The sequence below is a fragment of the Pelodiscus sinensis genome, chromosome 8 (assembly GCF_049634645.1).
Source record: "Pelodiscus sinensis isolate JC-2024 chromosome 8, ASM4963464v1, whole genome shotgun sequence".
NCBI classification, from domain to species: Eukaryota; Metazoa; Chordata; order Testudines; family Trionychidae; genus Pelodiscus; species Pelodiscus sinensis.
In genome coordinates, this window is record NC_134718.1 from 67,528,451 (window position 1) to 67,550,259 (window position 21,809).

General features: G+C 42.6%; 1 protein-coding gene across 2 annotated transcripts; it reads left to right on the top strand.

Annotated features, from left to right (window-relative positions):
• Positions 1-4,370: 4,370 nt before the first annotated feature.
• SMNDC1 (survival motor neuron domain containing 1) lies at positions 4,371-21,308 on the top strand. Of its 2 annotated transcripts, none has more exons than XM_075935513.1 (6): positions 4,371-4,605; positions 7,136-7,255; positions 12,379-12,521; positions 14,259-14,420; positions 18,598-18,751; positions 19,552-21,308. In XM_075935513.1, the coding sequence occupies exons 2-6, from the start codon at positions 7,136-7,138 to the stop codon at positions 19,687-19,689; spliced, it is 717 nt and encodes a 238-aa protein (XP_075791628.1). In that variant the 5' UTR covers positions 4,371-4,605; the 3' UTR covers positions 19,690-21,308. The 2 variants fall into 2 exon arrangements, with proteins under 2 accessions (XP_075791628.1, XP_006135068.1); XM_006135006.4 differs by lacking the exon at positions 4,371-4,605 and adding an exon at positions 10,567-10,645 and having other exon boundaries at positions 7,130-7,255.
• The last annotated feature ends 501 nt before the right edge of the window (positions 21,309-21,809 follow it).

Sequence of the window (21,809 nt, forward strand, 5' to 3'; positions counted from 1 at the left end):
AGGGCCAGCTTCCCACCCTCAGAGCCCCCCCAGGGCCAGTCTCACCATCCCAAATGCCTCAGTGCCAGCTGCCCGTCCCTTGGAGCCCCCCACCACCAGACGTACAGTGCCTGCCTCCTATATCTAGAGCCCCCCTGTACGCAACCCTCCTCGCCCAGAGCCAGCCCCAAATATTAGCCCTGTTCCTCTGGTCTTCCCGTGCCGGACCATAGATGTTGCTGGACCAGAGAGTCCCAGTTTAGGGAGGTACAACCTGCATATGCTTTTTAGGTGAAGACAAATACTGTTTTATAGATTATCTTCCAGCTGAGGAGGTGAATTTAACTTTCTACAATAAACACAAGTAAACATCTGTATCACTTCATGCTCATCTTTTGTGCACTAGAGTGATTGTTCCGGTCTCTCACAAACCCCTTTCTGTGACTGTTCTAGTTACATTTCTCCACCTCACCCTTTTACTTTTGGCTCAGCTTGCAGGTGGCTTCACTAAGACTATGTCTAAACTGCAGAGCTTTTCTGGAATACCTCTATTATCCCGGAAAAGCTCTGCTGTGTCCAAGAAACAAGTCCACTTTTTTGGAACAGTTTCCGAAAAAGTGGACACGTTCTTTTGGCATCCCTATATTCCTTTCAGTGAGAGAAATAAGGGATGTTCCGAAACAGGAGTTTTTTCCAAAATTTGGCCCCATGTAGATGGGCCAAATTTCGGAAAAGCCTCTTTCGGAAAAAAAAGGAGAAAAAGATAGCGGTATCTTTTTCCGACTTTTCTCTGCAGTCTAGACGTAGCCTCAGTCTCTGGGCCTACATGTAAATTAGTGATGTAGAAACCTGGTTAACTGGGTAAGCGGGATCCCACTGCCAACCCCCTGTACTTGGGGCTGCCAGCTGCCACTGCTGGCTCTCCTGCACTTGGGGCTGCCAGCAGCAGGGGCTTCTGCTCCTAGCCCTATGTGTGGTGCAGCCAGCTCCTGCTCCCAACACATCATGCCAGGGGGGCGCCTCCTGACCTGTCCTGATTATTCATTCACATCCCTAATGTAAACACGTTGCTTGAGTGGAAGCAGAATATGAAGAGCATAGGTCTCTTAATCAAGTTACATTTTAGGAACACTAAAATGCTTTTGTGGACAGAGTTCCACTGGGAAGTGTCTGCTGTCTCTGTACATAGTAGACAGTGATAGAGGATAAGAAATTCTCTGTTCATTGCCTTGGTGGTAATTCCCAACTCCTGATGAGTCTGAGAAGGATAGCCGTATCTGCAAAACCAACAAGGAGTCTTATGGCACCGATTCCTGATGGTCAGCCTTCCAATTTAACTGAGAGTAGATTACTATCCATGAGGCCAAAGCCTATAATAACAAAGCTTAAAAAGTCAGTAGCAATAGAAATAGACTAAAGAAATTAATAAACTTTAGAAAATACCCAGATTTGGCAGACTGTTTCACACCCTTATAACTTGCAAGTCCAAACAGTTGACTTAGTGAGGATCATTTAGGTGTTTTCCATAGATCTGAAGCTACTAAGGTGACCTTCATTTCATTATATAATTTTAAATTGCCCATCTTTAAGATTCTCTTTTATGGAAAGAATTTTAGAAAATAAAAGTGAGGGGACACTAAATTTGTGTGAAATGGCTGTAACTTTGGGGTTAAAATGAGAACAATATCTCGTTACGTAGGACAGTGTTTCTCAACCTTTTTGTATAAAGCACTCCTTTAAAAAAAGTTATACATACCTCCAGTCCCTTCAGTTTTCAGACACACACACAATTTATCTACCATTGCAACACATTTGTTTTAACAACGCAATCGTAGCCAGGTGGGCAATGACATTTCTGGGTGTAAAAAGTACAAAAATAATAAAGCGCTATAAATATTAAAACAAATTCAGTTTTCTCCAAATTTCAGTTGTTAACATATCCTCCTCCTCCACCCCGATTTCTCTCGAATACCCCTAAGGGTACTCGTACCACTGGTTGAGAAATACTGCTGTAGGACAACTGAGAGGTATGTCTGGTTGTATGATCAGCAAGTGGTAGAAAGTCAGTGATTGAGAAGTACTGCTGCTTTGAATATGTGATTTTTTTTTTAATTTAAAAAATAAATTTACAGAAAGAAAAATAGGTTCAGATTGAACCAAATTGTTTAGAATTCTTGGTGAATCAGAAAAAGCCGGAAAATTTTATTTTGGATTAAATAAAATGTTTCATTTGATTCAAAAAGAAATGTTTTGAAATGAGGCATTTTTAACATTTTGAAATAAAACAAAGGAAATGAAGGGCTAGATTCACAAAAGCAAATATGGTCTTCCCCTCCTTCTCCACTTCCTGTTCTAAATTGTTGTTTGATGTTGAATTTTGATGAGTGGGTGGGAAGAGGATGGTGAATTGATTCTGATACAGTGATTTTTAAATCAGACTTGACTCCTGCAGGATTAAAAGGCATCACAGCACACTGATATGAAAGCCTCTATAATTATTGAATGATAAAGTAGTGTGAAGTTACACATTTTAATGTGTCTGAATATGAAGAAACAAATCAGTAGAGCTACAGTGTGTGCTGCCCACCTTGTTCAGTTACCCCTGCTGTCTCTTATAATTAACTGGAACGCAGACATCTGGAATTTCAAATCACTCCTCCACAAAGAAACAGCTGAGCCTTATTCTAAGCAGGCAGATTCTGCTGAAGCGAATACTTTTCAATTGAAGATAATCCTTTAAGATAACAGTGCGGTTACAGCCTGTAACAGACTTTGAGCCAAGAAGATCCCACTCCATGTGCCAAGGAGTTGCAGTTGCAACAACATGTTGTTGTTTTTTTTCAATAGGTTAGGGACCGAGTGCGGGAGAGTTATTAAGGACAGGGGACTCAATCTTTGAAGTAGTATGCTATAGAGAAGTGGGTAGAGGGTTGGGAACTTTTTTTTTTTTTTTTTTTAAGTTTAATGCTGGCTCTAACACTGTTGTGGTCTTGTACAAGTTATTACAACTGAAGTTCCAGTAATTGAAATACAGCAATTTAATCTACCCATGTGGAGGCAATACCTTCTTTTTCCGAATGTAAAAATCAATCTGCATAGATCAAATTGTATGGTCAAGGGCTTAGAATGTAATCTGTTGATACAGTGATTGTCTTTAGTTGTCTATTGTGGCTCTTTCACAAATAGTTGGGAACAATCATCACAACTCTATGCCTCAGTTCCCTTATCTGTAAAATGGGGATAATTATATTTGAGAGAGTAAAACAAATATAGAGCTTTGAACACACAAAATGTACACATGCACATTATGCCACTATTAGTCCGTGCAGGCAAACAGGCACCTACCAATGACTATGCCCATGATGTTTTTAAAAGCTGCCACTTATGACAACAGTTAATTTACAGAAGTAAATTCCTTTATGCCTTTCATTCCAGTAACACACTTCAAACTTGATAACATAACTTAAAATCAACAGCACCCCACCAAGCTGTAAGTGCAAAGCTATGAAAAAAATACATAGGGAAGTTTTTGCATGTTTGGCTCTCAGTAAGCACTGGCTGAATGTTATGGAACTGTTTTCACAAGTTATGTTTGTGTTGGTAGACATAAGGATTGTATGATAATCATCAGTTCTAGGGGCACTAGAGGAGAACGTTTTAGAAGTCTGAAGGAAGCGGTGCTAGGATGTTTCACACGGCTTAACTTTGTGGGTAAGAGTCAAGCATACACGCTGTTTTTTAAGCTAACCTCTGCTAACATGTTTCAAAGGTGAGTGCCTATAGCCCTTAAGCGGGGAAGGAAGCAGATTTAGGGGCTTGCTTTGCAAAGCCTGGGCGCTAACTACGCGGGTTGTGTTGGGCATTAAGCCAGGCAGTCCTGTTTTCCTAGGGTTTGCTCCAGTGAAGCCGGCCTCAGACGGGGGACGCCCCTTGGAAGGCTTCACCTCCCTGCCCCTACCCCTGTGACGGGGTGGGGGATAGGGCGGGGTCTCGCCCCCGCCCTCCAAGCAGCATGACGTGGCACGCACCCGCGAATGGGAGGTCCCACCTGTAGCCCGAACCGCCGTGCCTCAGTTTCCCCACCTAGTAAGCTAACCTCGCCCCTGCCTCGCATAGGGGCGGGGGCAGCCGCTGACTACGCCTCTCCAGAGCGCGCGCAGACCCTTGTCCCCCGCCCCTCGCGTTTTCTCAGCGCCTGGGTCCTAGCAACGAGCGCGGGTACGGGGCTGAAGATCCCCCCCCCGCCCCTCAGCTGCACTGAGGGAGGCGTCAGGCCCTGCTCCTGGGCGGGCCGTTTTACCTCACCCGGCGACGCCACCAAAGTGCCCGGATGAGCCAGCTCTCGCGCGCCCTTCGCTGCCCGCCCACAGCCTACAACGACCGCCGCGTCGTCGTCACGTGGCTGCGCGCAGCCGCTCCCCTTCCCGGTCTCGTGCCCTTTGACCAACGGCGAGCACGTGACTGATTCGTCCTGTCCGCTCTCCCTCCCCCCCTCCCCACGCCACCACCGGAAGTCTCGCGAGCGTTGGTGGCCGCTGGCTCCGTGTGTCGCCGGGAGGAGAAAGCGGCCCAGGCCTGACGGGACCGAGCGCGGCGCGGAGCGGAGCGGAGCGGCCCCCGGCCAAGGTGAGAGGAAGCGGCGACGGGTCCTTCCCGCGCAGCCGGGAGCCGGCCCCGCCCGCTTCTCCTCCCCTGGCGCCTGGATCGTGGGACCCTTCCCCCTCCCTCGCCTCAGGCCCGCCCCAGCCGGCCCCCTCAGCCGCGCCCCTCCCCCACTCACCCTCCCTCGCGGGCCCTAGCCCATCCCCCCTGCCCCATACACCCTATTCCCCCCCCCCCCGGCCCCAGCTCCACCCCTGTGCGTCTGTCCGCTCCCCCACCCCGGCCCTAACCCCCCCATGCTCCTGTCCGCCCCCCCACCCCGGCTCTAACCCCCCCATGCTCCTGTCCGCCCCCCCACCCCGGCCCTAACCCCCCCATGCTCCTGTCCGCCCCCCCCCACCCCGGCCCTAACCCCCCCATGCTCCTGTCCGCCCCCCCACCCCGGCTCTAACCCCCCCATGCTCCTGTCCGCCCCCCCCCACCCCGGCCCTAACCCCCCCATGCTCCTGTCTGCCCCCCCCCACCCCGGCTCTAACCCCCCCATGCTCCTGTCCGCCCCCCCACCCCGGCTCTAACCCCCCCATGCTCCTGTCCGCCCCCCCACCCCGGCCCTAACCCCCCCATGCTCCTGTCCGCCCCCCCCCACCCCGGCCCTAACCCCCCCATGCTCCTGTCTGCCCCCCCCCACCCCGGCTCTAACCCCCCCATGCTCCTGTCCGCCCCCCCACCCCCACCCCGGCCTTAACCCCCCCATGCTCCTGTCCGCCCCCCCACCCCCACCCCGGCCCTAACCCCCCCATGCTCCTGTGCCCCCCCCACCCCGGCCCTAACCCCCCCATGCTCCTGTCCGCCCCCCCACCCCGGCCCTAACCCCCCCATGCTCCTGTCTGCCCCCATTCACCTCCTGCTGGCCCTAGCCGAGCACCATCCCTAGTCACTCCTGCTGGCCCCTCCTCCACAGGCTCTAGTCCCACCTTTAGGTTACCAGTTCTGCCTACTTGTTTTTCCCTTTGATCGTTTTATTCCCTCTGCTCTTTGTTTCCTGGACCCTTCCTTTTTTGCCCCCCCCCCCCCCCCCCCCGTTTATTTTGGGTCTGCACATCCTAAATTCAAAACTCCGGTCGTCGGAAGAAGTGGGCTGTGCCCATGAAAGCTCATGAGACCATCTCTGCATGTTTTGTTAGTCTATAAAGTGCTACCAGACCATTTGTTGTTTTTTAAGTTTCTCTGTCCTCCTGTAGGACTCCACAGGTTCTAATTCCACCTCTCATGTCCTCATCTGTGCTCTTGTCCGCTCCTTTCACAGACTCTTGCCACACGGTCCTGCTCATCCATACTCTTTCTCCCCTCTCCTCAGAGCCTCGCTTTAACCTTTCTCCTGTCTTCCTTCCAGAGTTGCTATTTACCACCTCTTCCCCTAGCCCCTAACCTTGGTCCTTGGGTTGGGAAGGAGATACTGTGAATTGTCATGCATGAGTATCACTTGTGATAGTAGAGAAAGGTGCATTTCATTAAAATTGCACTGCTCCAGGTTTATGAATTAGCATAAAAATGGCCAGATTGAGTCAGACCAAAGTTCCCTCTAGCCTAGTATCTTGTTTTCAGACAGTGCCCAATGCCAGGTGCCCCAGAGATTCCCATTCCCGATTCCCATTCCCAGCTTCTGACAAACAGATGCTAAGGACACAATTCCTGCCATTCCTGGCTAATAATCATTGATGTACCTATCCTCCATGAATTTATCTAGCTCTTTATTGAACCCTGTATAGTCCTGACCTAACCCTCTGTCAAGGAATTCCACAGATTGTGCATTGTGTGAAGAAATACTTTATTTTGTATGTTTTAAGTTAGTGTCAGCCTCTCCATTTTTTGTGACTGTTATCTAGAAGTCCTAGTCATGGAGTAGTGTACAAACACATAGCAAATAGATTGTCCCTGGCCCAAAGAGCTTACAGTCTTCACCAGTCAATCCCTAGTTGTAGGAGTCCAGTTTTGTCTCCATTACATGCTGCCCCCTGTAGAAAACAGAAAGAAAGGCTAAAATTACAATAACTTTAACAGCAGTGTGTTTCATTATATAAAATATAGGTTAAAACAAGATTTTGGAACATTAAGTGATGCTGATTTCATTGGTTCACATAAGAATCGTGTACACAAATCTAATGACAAGAGTGACTGAGAATGAAGATGCTGTTTACAAGTGGAAAAGAAAAATTATAGTGCCTGGAACTTGAGAATAGTTTGAAGATACGCATCATTACATGCTAAGTGTTGAAGACAGTGTTACTCATTTCTGTAGTGTTCACTATTGTATACACACAATTTGTAAATTATTCAAGGATTTTGTTGTTGCTTTTTTGAGCAAATTTGATCAGGGTATGACAAGGCGTGTGATTATCTACTGAAATAGTGTATTTGTAAAAATTATTATGTTGGGTGTTCCTTAATGATAGCTGTGATATCCTTTTAATCCACTTGCAAGTTCCATTTTGTCACTATAAGAGTTTCAGAGCAGTTTTATTTCTTTCTATTCTAAAGTCAGTTTCTCTTACAGATGTCAGAAGATCTTGCAAAACAGTTAGCTAGCTATAAAGCTCAGCTACAGCAAGTTGAGGCTGCTCTGTCTGGGAATGGAGAAAATGAAGACTTACTAAAATTAAAAAAGGATTTACAGGTGAGGACTGAGGGAATTAGAAACCGAAATCTTTCTATCCTGAGTAATGTGAGCAAAATACCATCACTTTCTCTCAATCAGACACATGTTTGTTGCTGGGCATTTGCACTTTAAGAAATATAATTATTTGTCAGGGTTATCCCAAAATGTAAGTTAAAGGTTTGCTTTATGATATCAGATTGCCTAAAGAGACAGTGGGTACAGTTTGCAGTCCCAAAGTTTGTCTTGTCTTTTTAAGTCTATTAACATTCATGTTGTTTTATATACTTTTTTAAAAGTCACTGTATGGTTTTCGTTTTTAGAAAATATGTTAGTACCACATTGTCAAGAAGAAAAGGGAGCTCTTATTTGAGATGTTCAAGGCTTTGGCTGAAATACTTAAATAATATTGTGTCTCAAAAAAAGAAGTGTAAAAAAAAAAAAAAAAAATCATGTCTTAGTTGAAAGGCAGTGTAACAGTATGGTCACTATGGAAGAAGAACAAAATTTGCTAAAAGAACCCTTTTAGCTTCCAAAGAATTGGATAGAGAACTATTAAAAATGTGGATAGTTTTTAAAAATACACATTTTTGTACCTTTTATAAACATTGTGCAAAGATAACTAGGGTTGTTAGATCTTGTGTAATTGAATAGTTATCTAACTGCATGAAATCTCAGCAGTTACACAACTATTTGATAGTCCCCTGGGGAGGGCTGCCAATGCTCTCATGGCCCCCTCCCAAGGAACCCCGGTGCCACCCTGCGTGTGGGATGGCAGGTGGGAGCCAGTCCGCCAGGGGAGCCAGTTTAAAAACCAGGTCCTTGTGCAGACTGTCTGCCTGCTGCCCTGCACTGCTGTCACTGATACAGAGGCAGCAGCCCCTGTTTGTAGGGGTCTGAGTTTTCTGAAGACAGAGACTGGTCCGTGGCAGTAGCTTCTGTCTGTGGGGAGCTCAGGCCACCCCATGGATGGGCTCCTGCTTGTCTTATCTGGTCAGACCCACCTGGTCTCTTGAGGTCCCTAAAGAAAACCATTTCCAATCTTCATCAGTGGCCATTTTGTGTTTTTAGAATAATACTCCAGTAAATTTACAAAATGTAATCTTGTAATTTACATCTAAACTCCACTTAACATCTTTATTTTTAAAATAAAGTCATAGGATACTACACTTAAACTATATAACTATTTCCATTTGTCACTCAATATGCTGCTAGCTTTTGGGCCATTCTGAGCATTAAATCTCTCCACATACATTTGTGCTGATTAATTTGGTGCTGATTTGTTTATTATTTAATTGTGTGCACTTTCAGTTACATCTATAAGGATAGCTGAAATAAGCTGTGTATGTAAGGAATGCCAGATTTGTCATGCAGTGTCAAATATGCTATCATTTGAAACTTAAGTTTATGACAAGTTATTTTTTGTTGATGATTAAAAGCCATTAAAAGTCCTCATTAGAATCACTTTGAACAATGGCATGAACACCTTCAATTTGATTTAAAAAGCCTTTTTTATAGTCATAAACTTCTGTGTTAATCACTTCAGGCAACAACATTGGCACATAATTGTGCCTCCACTTAATGTTTTCTTAAATGTTAAGAGTATGGGTACAAAATACTACTTTATTTTTATTACTATGAAAAGAGAGCACCAAAGCAGCCAAGTTATTCACAAAACTTAAGTAGATAAAATTACCCACTGCAGCATTCAGTAACTGCTGCTGGAAAAAATGGTAACAAAAATAAAACTAAAAAACAAACACTAAATCAATGACTTCAGACAATAAACTGTTGATTTCCTTTTAAATATAGAGACCTTATGCCCACAGAGAATTTCGTAGTATAATCAGAATGTACTTGATTGCAGATTTTTAAAATCGTGATTATTTTTAAAATGCAGAGCAAAACTTATATTTCTAATACCAATAAAAGATCCGCTTTGATGTATGGAAATCATTGAAGTGAAAGGACAATTTGCCTAAGAAAATAAAAGAACTCTGTGCAGGATAGGAAAGATGTTTTCATTTCCATCCCAAAAACTTTTCTACACATACTATTAAAAATGGAAAATAAGTCCAACTTGCTACTTCCTCTTTGTTCTAAAGATGAACAGTTATGTATACAAAACAATCTTTTCTCTTAGTATTTCCTCCATCAACACTACACAACATTCTCAACTTGGATCAAAATATTTTCATATAAATAATGTGCTCCCCATCTTTTACTATACTGAGGGATTTCTAGCAAGGTAATATAGTGTGACAAGCCGTGGAAAACCATGCATTCCACAATACAGAGCTCCAACTTGACCTGTGTGAAAGGCCACTCTCAGGATGGATCACTGCATGCTGAAATCTGTCTACAGGTGCATCAACATGTCACAGGAAGTTGGTAATAAGTCACGCTGTATAGTTTATTTGACTGTATGTGGCTACCTTAATTAGCAGTTTTGCTATAGTAGGCAGTAACAGGACATTTTAACTTCCCCACAAATCTTTCTTTTAAAAAATGAGCCATTCAGACTTCAAAGATTTCTGTAGTGCTGTTTTACTGTGGTTCATGAGACCGTTTATCTACACTGCAGGCACTGCCTGTAAGCGCTTGTCAGACATCTGAATACATGAGACAGTTGCAGCTTCTCTTCTTGCTTTGGTAGTGGGTATCACATTATTTTCTGTTTACATAAACTTTTTTTGAAACTCATTCAATGCTGCCTCTAAGTTTCAGTTGGTGCCCTTCTGTTTTTTCAGCTTGCTACTTTCTTTAAGAGTTTTATGGAATAGAATTATTCTTTTCCCTCCCATTCCCTTTTTATTTCTACAAAGCTAGTTTACCTAACCCTTGAAATCCTGCATAAATCTAATGGTGCTTTTCTGCACCCTCCGGTTCATTATCTATTGCTGTAATGTGAAATCTTCCCATGTGCAATACTTCAGTTGTGTTCTAACTAGCATGCTATATGCTAGAACAACAAAACAGATGTATTGGAACCCTAACCAATTTAAGACATGGTGTATATGGTTCAAGTTTCTGTTGCTGTATCTAGTATTAAGATACAGCGATTTTACCACAATTATGTTTATATAATTTAAACAGTTGATGAAGTCGAGAATCTTTGATTAAATAGTCTGTGTGCATATTCACTCTAGTTCTACAATAAACTATTTTAATAGAAACAATTTAGGAAGGAGGCAGGAGTAAGTCAACTGTCTCCAGTTACAGTGGTTTCTGTATATCTGAAAAGCTTACCTTCAGGTAATCAGTGCACAGCTGTATTTTATTTGACCTGCTGATACATATATCACAAGCCCTGATGCTTCCTGGATTTGCAGATTACTGCTACTACCACCCGCTCTGTGAGTGAAGGAGCAGTGTTAGAGCTCAGACCTGGGGAAGGAAAAGTAATTAATGGTATGTACTCTAAGGAGCTCCCTCAAATGAAATATTCTAAATATCAAAATCATTGTTGGCCCATATACAATATTCTGCAAATAAAGATAGCAGTGAAGGTAGGCTGTGTCCGTATCCTCTGTACCAGTCTCTGCTACAAAATTACTAGAGGGTCTTTTAAAACAAACCCCAGACCTCATAAGAGAGGTCTAATTGATTGATTCAGGTATGAACAAACAAAAGAGAATCCAGTTGTCAGACCCTTTGTGCCTCTGTGCTAGCTCTTCAAACAAAAATACATAAGAAAAACAGTGGGAATTGCCTGAGTGGAATCCTCAACTTCTTGAGGAATGAAGAGCAGCCTCCTCTCTACCTTGAGCTTGCCCTCTCTTTAAAGGCCCTTTATGAATGAGGGTTAGTGAGTCAGGCTCCAGCTGTTCTTTCTCATCTCTGCTGAGTAGAGGGAGGAACTCTGCTGGGTCCTGCAGCCTTCTTTTCCCACTGTCTAGATTTGTTGCTGAGTCCATTTATTAAGAAAAGTGAGACGGGAGTCTGTCACAATTGTAGAGTACTTTTTGGGACCTTTCAAATCTTTTTTAGGGTGTGGCATTTACCAAAAGTACTTCTCATCTTGGATCTTTGCTAAGGAAAACATTGGAGTCAGGAATGTTGACAGTCATGATTTATATTGTTTTGTAGGCTAACGTGGAAATGCATTTTGAAAGGCTCATCACAAGTATAATTTCTTTATTTAAATCACCCCCCGGTCAGTAGTTGCAAAGAATACTTGTGCCTGGGCTGGACTAGCACATGATGTATACTGTGTTGCATCTGCTCTGTGAATAATTAAGACTTCACTCTATAGTATTTTAAGGCACTACAGATCAATTAATAGAAAAAAATATATATTGTCCTCCTGTCATTTGTCTTGTTCAGGTCATTTCTGTTAGGTTTATGACTCCATGCTGTGATGCCCTGATTGAGGAAAGCACTTAAGTCCATCTTTTTTCAGGAAGGCAATTAAGCATGTTCCTAAGTTCTTTCCTAAGTGATAGTTTCCTGAAAAGGGAGACACTCCTCTCCCCATAATATCTCTGGATACTTCAGGTCAGTCAATCCCCACTTTTTCAAAGGAAATGAAATAATATCACCTCTCATTCAAAGGTGCTTATGAGTATGCTTATTCTATATGCAGTATTCTAAAACAGTTAAGAAATGTGTAATTTCAGGGATAACTAATCATTTTTAATGAAAAATAAACTGCAGTTAAGGCGGAAAAGCAAAACATTCACATTTATCAATTATAAAGTTTTGAATAATTTTAGCTCTTGCCTTCCCTTTGAGCAGTGAATGTGACACTGGTTGCTCATTCCCCTTTGCAGCCATGTGCTCTTCGGTCAAAAATTGAGACGCACATGCAGCACACATGTGCAAAGTGAGTTGCATCCAGGATTGTTTCCACATGAATAGCTGACTCTGTCTGTGGCTATGGAAAAGCAGTTCAGCTATAAAGAATTTGATGTTAAAAGGAAACATTGGGGGATTTTGGAAGTTGACCAAGGGTGGAGAGGTATTCTTCTACATCTGTGATGTCTGAGACTAATACACTGTAGTTAGCAGTAGATAGCCAGAAATATGCTTTACATCAAATACATGTTTAATATAATCACTAGAAAATAGATCTGTTAACTTGGGGAAAAATGAAGAACAGTAATGGTGTTTGAAAGTATATTCTTTGCCTTTTCCTTTTCCAGGAAGTAATAGAATTAACCAAAGATCTTCTTTCAACACAACCTTCAGAAGCCCTTGCAAGTTCTGATAGTTCTGCTTCTGCTCTACCCAGTCATTCTTGGAAGGTTGGGGATAAATGTATGGCAGTATGGAGTGAAGATGGACAGTAAGTGTAGAAAACAAACTTCTCTAACAGTTATATGAAATAATACAATACAATGGTAAGAGATTTTCATTCTGCTTGAACTGCCCCATTTGAGTAATTCTAACAGAATAGCAAAGAGCAAATAAGTATTGCATTTTCTCTTAGGCTATGTCTACACAGCAGTGTTATTTTGGAATAACAAACGTTATTCCGAAATTACAAAGTGCGCATCTACACTGCAAGCCGTTATTTCAAAATAATGTCAAGCTGGAGGACTTCTTACTCTGACTCCTGCAACCCTCATTTCACAAGGAGTAAGGGAAGTCAACGGAATAGTGTTCTTCCTTTGACTTCTTGCTGTGTAGACAGCACAAAAAGACGAATTAAGCTATTTTGACTTAAGCTACACAATTGACATAGCTCAAGTTGTATAGTTTAATTTGACTTTTGCTCTGCTGTGTAGCCGTGCCCTTAGTGAAGGTTCACATTATAGACCAAGTGAAGGAGGTATTTGGTGATTCTGAAAACACCTTTTCTTGTCACCACCCTCAAAAGAAATATATACAACTTAAAAAATGCGTACACTTTTATAAACAAATTACAATAGTTTTACGTAGTGCCTCATGTGCTGGGGTGTGTAATTGCCATTATGTTAATATATTTTACATTTAATCATTGTCATGAATGAGAAATTTAAATCTGTGCATTTAAGTTGGAACACCATTGTAGAGTTGTAAAGGAACTGTAACTCTGTTGAGATGCAATATTGCTTTGTAATCTACCTTTAGGAGCTTGATACTTGGCTGTATCATGCTCTGGTGATGCTGTACCAAAATAGTTGGTTTTGACTCCCCCAGCTAATATTATTGAGATTTTCTGGGGTTGCTTCAATTTAGTGTGATTTTTATAGTCTTTGAAATATGATACAAAATAAAGGCTAAACTATAATTCAGAAAATATGTAACATGGAAACATTTATGAATCTTTTCTAATCAAACTGTTCAGATTGAGTCAATATCCTATTGCCTTCTCTTAGAAAAGTGTTGAATCTGTGCACAATGGAACTGCTATTGTAGGGACAACCAAATATGTATGCTGATGCAGAATTATTGATATTTTCATGTAGAAAATGGTTTGTGTTCCAAAATGAAAACACTTCTTCTGTTGCTAGGCATTGATGGCTGGAATATTTTCTCACCTATGTGAGAATAATCACAACTCTGTACCTTAAAAGCCTTCACAGTCACTAGCTCCTCACCAACACCGCCCCCCTCTTGGATTAACCAGTATGCCCAAGTATATTGGTTAATCATTTGCTCACCAATATAAGCCAACACCCTTGCTATGAACAGTTTTAGTTTAAACGAATTCTGGTGGAAAACACATTGTCAGAAAATTCCTGATTAGATTGCCATAGTTTTAAAATCTGATATTGCATGACACACCAACTAGGAGAAAAATCAGATTCTTAACTTTGCAGTTGCACAAAAATGTGTTTCTCACCTGAATAGCTATTAGCCTTAAAGCTGTCACTGATTCCTTGATCAGCTAGTGAGGTTAAGCTCTTGTGCAGGACTGGTATACTTAGGTCCTTAAAGAACATTAACTTCTCAGTTTGATTTGTATTTTGTCCTCAAAAACAAAAGCCGTTAGTAGCAAGTACTTAACTTAATGTTAGTAGCTGAATAACAATGTAGGTGTTGTAGGGCTGAGTATTAAGCCATTACTCACATGCTTACAGCCATGATATCTTTACAGGTGTTATGAAGCTGAGATTGAAGAGATAGATGAGGAGAATGGGACTGCTGCAATCACATTTGCTGGATACGGCAATGCGGAAGTCACGCCTCTGCTCAACCTCAAACCTGTAGAAGAGGGAAGAAAGGCAAAAGAGGACAGTGGCAACAAACCCATGTCCAAGTAAGTGACTTGCATAAGATGTGTACACTAACAATGAACCAGGCCAGCCAAGTGTGTTATGTTTGTCTGGTGAATGGCTAGATAGATGCTCGAGTTTGCTTAAGGAAGCATAATCTGGTAAAAGCACCTCATTACTGGACCAGTTCTGTTTTCTTATTTATCAAGGATATGAATGTGTGAGAGAAATAGAATTCTTTCATTGCCAGCAAAGAGGCCAGTTTCAATCACTGTAGTTCAAAATCATGATCAGGTCAAGAGTAATGCAAGCTGGAGATGATCCTTATAATTTGTATTAGGGATGTTAAAATGTGTGTAAGTAAGTAACCGTGTAACCGCTGAAAATTTCAGTGGTTTACATGCGGGGCGGCAGTCCTCTCCTTGGAAGCCGGTGCATGCGGGGAGCTGACTTTCAAGTATATTACAAATTACTGATAAAAGAAATGGTAGATGCCTGTAATCTAGAAGGAGCTTTTCAGAGCTTCTAGTTGGTAGTTTGAGTGCTGCATACACAAGATTTCATTTGACGGAATATAAAAATAGCTTCAAGAAGTAAAGTTGCTTTGATTCTTTGTGAGATTCCTCAGGGTTGTGAGACACCCACCTCCCTTAGCACAAGGAAGCTTTGTCTATGCCTGCCATTGGTCAGCTCACTTCACTGGCCACAGGCCACACAAGTGTAAATCACACGCCTTCTGGGTGTGGTGTACTGTCCCACCTAGTGGCACCAAGACCATTTACAGAGAGTAAATAGTAAGTCTGCCCTGTGGTTGTAGCTAATAGTCAGCTGGCTTTTAGTCCATACAATAGAGGCTCATGTACTAAGATCCGGAGGTCCCAGGTTCAATTCTGCTTTCCAGCATTTACACAAGCACTTCCCTTTTAGCCTAGGCAGGTTTTGCACTTTAGCTTCAAGTTAGCACTAAGCATATTCCAGCCCTGAACATGTCCCTGTTCCAGTAGATGCTGGCAGAATTCACAGATTTGCTACTTCCAAAGAAGCAATGCGCCCCATTTTACTACATCTCAGATTATCGTTCTGCTTAACACGAAGCACTTTGATATGTTTATAGTAAAAACACGTTACACTTTATTTAACAGAGTAGAGAGATCCAGGTGGTAACAAATGGTTACATATACCATACAAACATTCTAGAACCTAGACTTAACTAGATGCTTTTCCTGTCTTATAGGTCAGTGCTCACCCCAAGTTCTTCTAGCACTTTACAGCAGGTTTGGCTCTAACCCTTTGTTCATAATACAAACATCTGGCTAGCTTACCTTCTCTGTGAAAGATCCAGGCTCAACCTCTGCACCCCCAAATATACCCTAGGAATCCATTGTCTTGACTCCTAAACAGGATTCACACCTGCTATTTATTCTCTTCAAGATTTTGCATTCTCTTGATTAATTTGGCTCAGTATTGAAACTGTCATCCATTGAGAGACATACAGTACTTAATACACACATGGCCAGACAGAAAGATAATGTCTGTTATAGGGATGTAAAGTGGCTAGTCGACTAGTTGTCTACCCAGTAAGCATATGCATAAGCATATGGTTATTGGGTAGTCGAGTGACTACTTAAAAGCCGGTTCCCCCCCAGCATCATTTCCACGGGGGCAGGCAGGCAGCGGGGTACTGGACACAAGCTGGGAATCAACTGTCCCAGCTCGTGCCTGCTCCCAGATGCTGCACCTCTACTTCTTAAATGTAGTAAGAGTGGCCATTCTGACAGCTGTTTCCCAGCCTGTACCCGGTCCCCCACTGTGCCTCTGCCTTTTAAATGCTTTTAAAGCAGAGGCGTAGTGTCTGGGACTGGGTGCGAGCCAGGACAGCTGATTCCCAGCTCGCGCCTGGTATCTTTACTAGCATCTGCCCCGCATCTCATGGAGATGGTTCTGTGGGGAACCGGCTTTTAAACTGGCTTTCCCCAGCACCCGCTCCTACTCCCCCTGGCTTGCTGCTTCTCTCTGATAGAGGCAGTGGGGTGGTGGGGAGAAATGACTAGTCAGGTCACTATTTGACTAGTCACTAACATCCCTAGTGGCTGTTACTACATTTAAAAGGCAGAGCCACAGTGGGGTTAGCTTCCAGGGCTGGGAGCTGATCCCACTGCAGCTCTGCAGTTCCCCCGTTACTGAGTAGTTGATGGAAATTCCATCAACTACTCAGATGTTTAAACATCCCTTGTCTGTCGCGTCCTGCTTGAAAAGGACCTGTCAGACACGTCACCTTCTGGTTATTAACTTTAAGAATATTAGGGGGCTGCACACTCTGCTTACCTATCCATCTCTCTCTGGCCACTTTCGTTTCGCTGAGAGAGCCTGATGATGTCATTTTTTTTGTCACTCTGCAGGAAAAACTGTATAATATATATATATATATATATAGGAGAGAAAAATTAAAATTCTCAGCACAGATACACTTCAAATACTATCTGTACTTATGTTTTGAGGTGTTTGTGGAAGCCAAGGGTCTCTTGACAGAGACTTTTCACTGTAAGGTGGCGTGCATTATTGTGCATATATCTGTCCCAGGAGACCTCTGTAAAATTCTAGGTGTTCTGTGCTGCATGCCAGCTAGCACCAAGAGGTTCCTGACTCACAGCTTTCTGATAAGAAGCTAACATATAGAAGAACTATATTTGAGGAATCAGTTTATTTGGACACCCAAGTACTGGAGCAATACTCTTATGTCCTTCTTCCAACCTGTGATAAGCTGTAGGAGAAACTCATAACATGGGTACTGACTTTGCCTTACCATACTGGTAAAGCCAGAGTTGCAAACGCGGCAACAGTGGTGCCTGCACATGTCTGCCCGACATGTGGCAGAACATTTCGTGCCCACATTGGCCTTATCAGCCATCTGCGGACACACTGTGGACAGCCCACAACTCGTTAGATGTCAAGGTCCTCTTCGAACACGATGGACGAACATCATCATCATCACCATACTGGGGACATCAACATGATCTTTGAAAAAGGGATTGGCAGGGAGGTTGTGGTGGTGCTTAATCCCTCCCTTTTGGAAGAAATTTGACATCTGGTCTCTGTCACATACAGATTCTCTGTAATCTGCATTGTTAAGGGAACCTGTGCTTCTGCCTTATCTCCCCAGAACTCATGTCCCTTTCCCTGGTTCCTCTTTGTTAGAGCCACACTGTTATGCTCTCCTCAGTCTGCTGTTATTGCAGCACTGCTCCCACGCTAAAAAGGATTCCACAGCATTAAAGAAAGCTTCTGCGGAAAAGCCAATACAAATGTGGGTATTGTCAAGTTCTTTGCAGATTCCCCGAGGGGGATGATCTACTTCAGACCATTTCTCCTTTCCCCTGTGCCTGATCCCCACTACAGTTGCTGATTGTCACCTGTTTAGTGTAGGAATCCTGGATCAAGGGCATTCTTCTCGGGTAGATCACCAGGGTGCCAGCTTTGAGGGTTGTTTTGTTTCAAGAGTTCTCAAATTTCATTGCAGCATGAGCACAACCCCCTTTTGACCACATAAATTACTACAGGACTGGGGGTGGAGGCCTGAGCTGCCTGACTCCCACCACTCTGGGAGGGTAGGCAAAGCCAAAGCTTCAGCCCCAAACAGGAACCCTGAAACTCTGCCCAGGGCGGAAGTGCTTAGACTGGGGTTTGGCCCTGGTCCCAGCAAATTAGCTCGGTGACCCTAGTTAAAGCAGGGTCGCAACTCATCTTGGGGTCCTGACCCACAGTTTCAGAACCCCAGTTTTATTTGAAATGGCCTGCTTGAGACATATTTATCATGAGAGTCAGGAGCAATAAAAATTACCAGGCTGTAATGATATTCTCACTTGATAGACTGCTTTACAGAAGAAATGACTGTTCTTTCTAGAATCAGACACAGCATTTGTACTGTACAGGCAGCAGAAGAAACTAGGCTTAAGAGGCTCTTATGACACCATGGTACCCATGTGTAATACATAACTTCACAGCTTTGCTCTTGCAGCTGTGGAGTACAGCTTGGTGGTGGTGTTTTAGCATGCGTAGTCCTGGCTTGGTTGTATAATCACTCATTTGAGAGTCCTGTTTTACACACCTGATGGCTTATAGTTATATTTAGTTTCTTACTTGACACTTAATGTACCTTAGAGTGTTTTATGAAGAGGAAATGGAGGCAAGGGCTTAATCATTGGCTACCCTTTCTTCCTACAGAAAAGAGATGATTGCCCAGCAACGAGAATATAAAAAGAAGAAAGCTTTGAAAAAAGCCCAGAGAATCAAAGAACTTGAACAGGAGCGAGAGGACCAGAAAGTCAAGTGGCAACAGTTCAACAACAGAGCCTATTCTAAAAACAAAAAAGGCCAGGTGTGTATGGACTGTTAGTGTGTGAATAGTTGGCAAAAGGAATAGTCCAGCCTAGTAGTTATGGGGGAAAATATACCCTGACTATGCTTTGGGAGCAGATCCCTCAGCTTCACAATCTGAGGCAACCCAGCTGCAAAGCTGAGTAAGTATAAACAGGTAGCTTGATGCCGTGAATGGGCTGAGTAATCAAGCCTCAATGTGAAAAGTAGGTTTGGTGTTCTGAGATATGTGCCTTCCTGAAACTGAGCTTACGTTTACCTAGGCTGAAGCATTGGGGCCTTGGTGTTGTGGCAGCCTAGACTGGGGTTCACTAAAGCTGAGAGCCTGAATGTCTTGTGTGTGACCACCTTGGCAGCCATTTCACAAATTTACACACGCTAGGTGCCTGGCTGAGTAGCCGTATTTCAGAGAGGGCAGGGGGGAGACTGAAGTGTTGCTGTATTGCTGCACACTGGTTTCCTGCCATACTCGCAGGAGCAATGTAGGTCTGCAGGGCGAGTGTTAAAACTTCAGTTCCTTTGCAGCACTTACCACACAGTCTTATGGTAAGGAATGAGGCTTTTATTCATGAGCATTGGCTATAATTGCTCACTGAGAGGAATGGTCAGAGAACAGCAATTTGTTCTAACATTGCCTTTGTCACCGACTCCTCCTGTGTCCTTAGTAAGTATGTTAATCTGCAGGTCTATAAAGCAGGAGTGTTGAGGGTTGTTTGCAGAATTAATCTATGCTTGTATTCTCAGTTAAGAACGTGGCTTGAACTGACTAATCAGGAATGGTGTCTTTGTTTTCCTTCTCAGGTAAAGAGGAGTATTTTTGCTTCTCCTGAGAGTGTAACAGGCAAAGTCGGAGTGGGAACATGTGGAATTGCAGACAAACCCATGACACAATATCAAGATACCTCTAAATATAACGTCAGGCATTTGATGCCTCAGTAATGGAGGGGAGGGAGCTAAACGTCATCTCTGCAGGGCTTTACACTTATCTTTTTATCATTATATTTTTCTAAAAGTAAATTATTTGTTGGCATGTAGTGAATAGTTCATTTTGTCACCATTACTTGGCTTCCGCTGATGTGAGCCTTAAAGAAATCTACAGCTATTCATTTGACTCCCTTCATCTTTACTAAACTTTTTATAGTCATCTTAAAGCAAAATTCAGCAGACGAATGTTTTCATGAGCTGCTGTTGGCAGTTATACTGAAACAGCAGTTACCTGAAATGCTAGTCTCCAGAATCTTCCTTTGATATTTTTAGCAAGATAGGGTCAGAAAAATGACCCTGTAAAAATGGCACCTTTAAAAGCTTTTCATTCCCTCTGTATTCACAGTACTATCTCTTTGCTTTAGTGACAAACTACACTAGCACTACAGAGCCAGTACAGCTCTGGGAAAGTTAGCTGGATTCCATCATAGTTTGTATATAAAATGGAATTAATAAAATTCTTAAGTTACTCCCTTGCAGTTTCACTGAATGAAGACAGTAGGCTTGTACAGCTGTAACTGATGGCAGAATTAGGTGCACAGAATAGATATGAATAGTATGATTCCTGTGCTAGAAACAATTCAACTTTGCTTTGAAATTCCATACTGAATTTACAGGGCTGGAAATTAAGGGGAAGACTCTCTTTACATGTATACTGAGCAAATTTAAACTGGACATCACTGAGACAGAACCAGGAAACCATAAGATGACACTTTTAGAGTCAAAGTTCAGAGTAAAACTGCACTTTAAAAGTGAAGATTTAAGTATTAGGTAAATTTATATCCTAAGATCTCAAAAGCTGAGTTCCATGGTCTGGTTATGGGACATGACAACTGTACAGTAAATCTCCAACTTGAGTAACCTGTGTGGGTTTTTTCCATCCATTTATACAGAACCGAAGCACATTAAATAAGAATGCCTGGATCCTATTTAGTTGGTTGTAAATGAGCAAAGGCTAGTCTGAAGTTTCTGCCTTGCTATAATCCTGGCTGTAGCCCTAGTGTTCAATGCAGTTTCAGCCCTATGCTGTCAGTGAGCCCTTTCAGGTTTTTTGTTTGTTTGTTTTTTTTCCAGGTAACCACATGTAAAAGCTCATGCCTTTTGTACGTGATTGCTTTCCTATGTTACTTGTCCCACTTACAGTACTGGTACCACCTCTGAATCCATAAAGTGTTTAAAACAAATTAATGTATAGCCCTGTACACATGTAGATATTTTTGTAAAATCTAGGGCTGAATTAATGAACAAGAGTACTTTGTTTATTTCCTCCATTAAATAATTCAAGTGTATTTCTTGTTCATTAATCCTGACCATGTTCCCCTTGTATATTATGTTAATGTAGCTCATTTTGTAATTTGTTAATTAGATCAGGTCATGTCAGCAATTGATAATGCACTGATTGGTGGAAATGTCCATCAGTTACAACTCTAGCTAAACTCTGCAACTGATAGTGTAGAATCCATGCATAGAAAAAGGTTCTTCCTATTAATGGGAGAAAATGATTTTTATGAATACAAAGTGTGTTGATTTCAGTTTTGTATGTTTAACTTTTATTAAATAAAGTGTTAAAATCTGAGCTGTTTGGGAAAGTGAAAATGCTTGAGCACTAGCTAAGCCCACCCTAGGGCCTACTGCGGAATGCAGAAACAATGAGGAGTCCTGTGACACCTTAAAGACTAATAGTCTCAAGGTGCCATAGGACTCTGTTTTTGCAGATAAGGGGAACATGGCTTCCCCTTGAGTCTTGAAAGAATGCTGAAGTACTATCAGATAAAGGTAAGGCAGTTAATAGGTGAAGAGGAAAACAGACAAAGTCTCTTTGATTCTCCATTTTGCCTAGTTTAAAATAGGGATGTGAAAGGTTAAGCAGTGCCATCACCCTAAATGGGTAATACTTGTTCTAGTTAACAGGTAGGGGGCTCCTCTAGTTTTGCCAGGGCCTCCTGCGTACAGATGCTGCTCTCATCTGGAGCAGGCCTGGGTGCACGGCCCATGAACTGCCCTGGCCTGAATCCTGCTTCAGTTGTTAACTGATTAACTGGGATTTTACATTCCTAGTTTAAGCCATCTCCTAC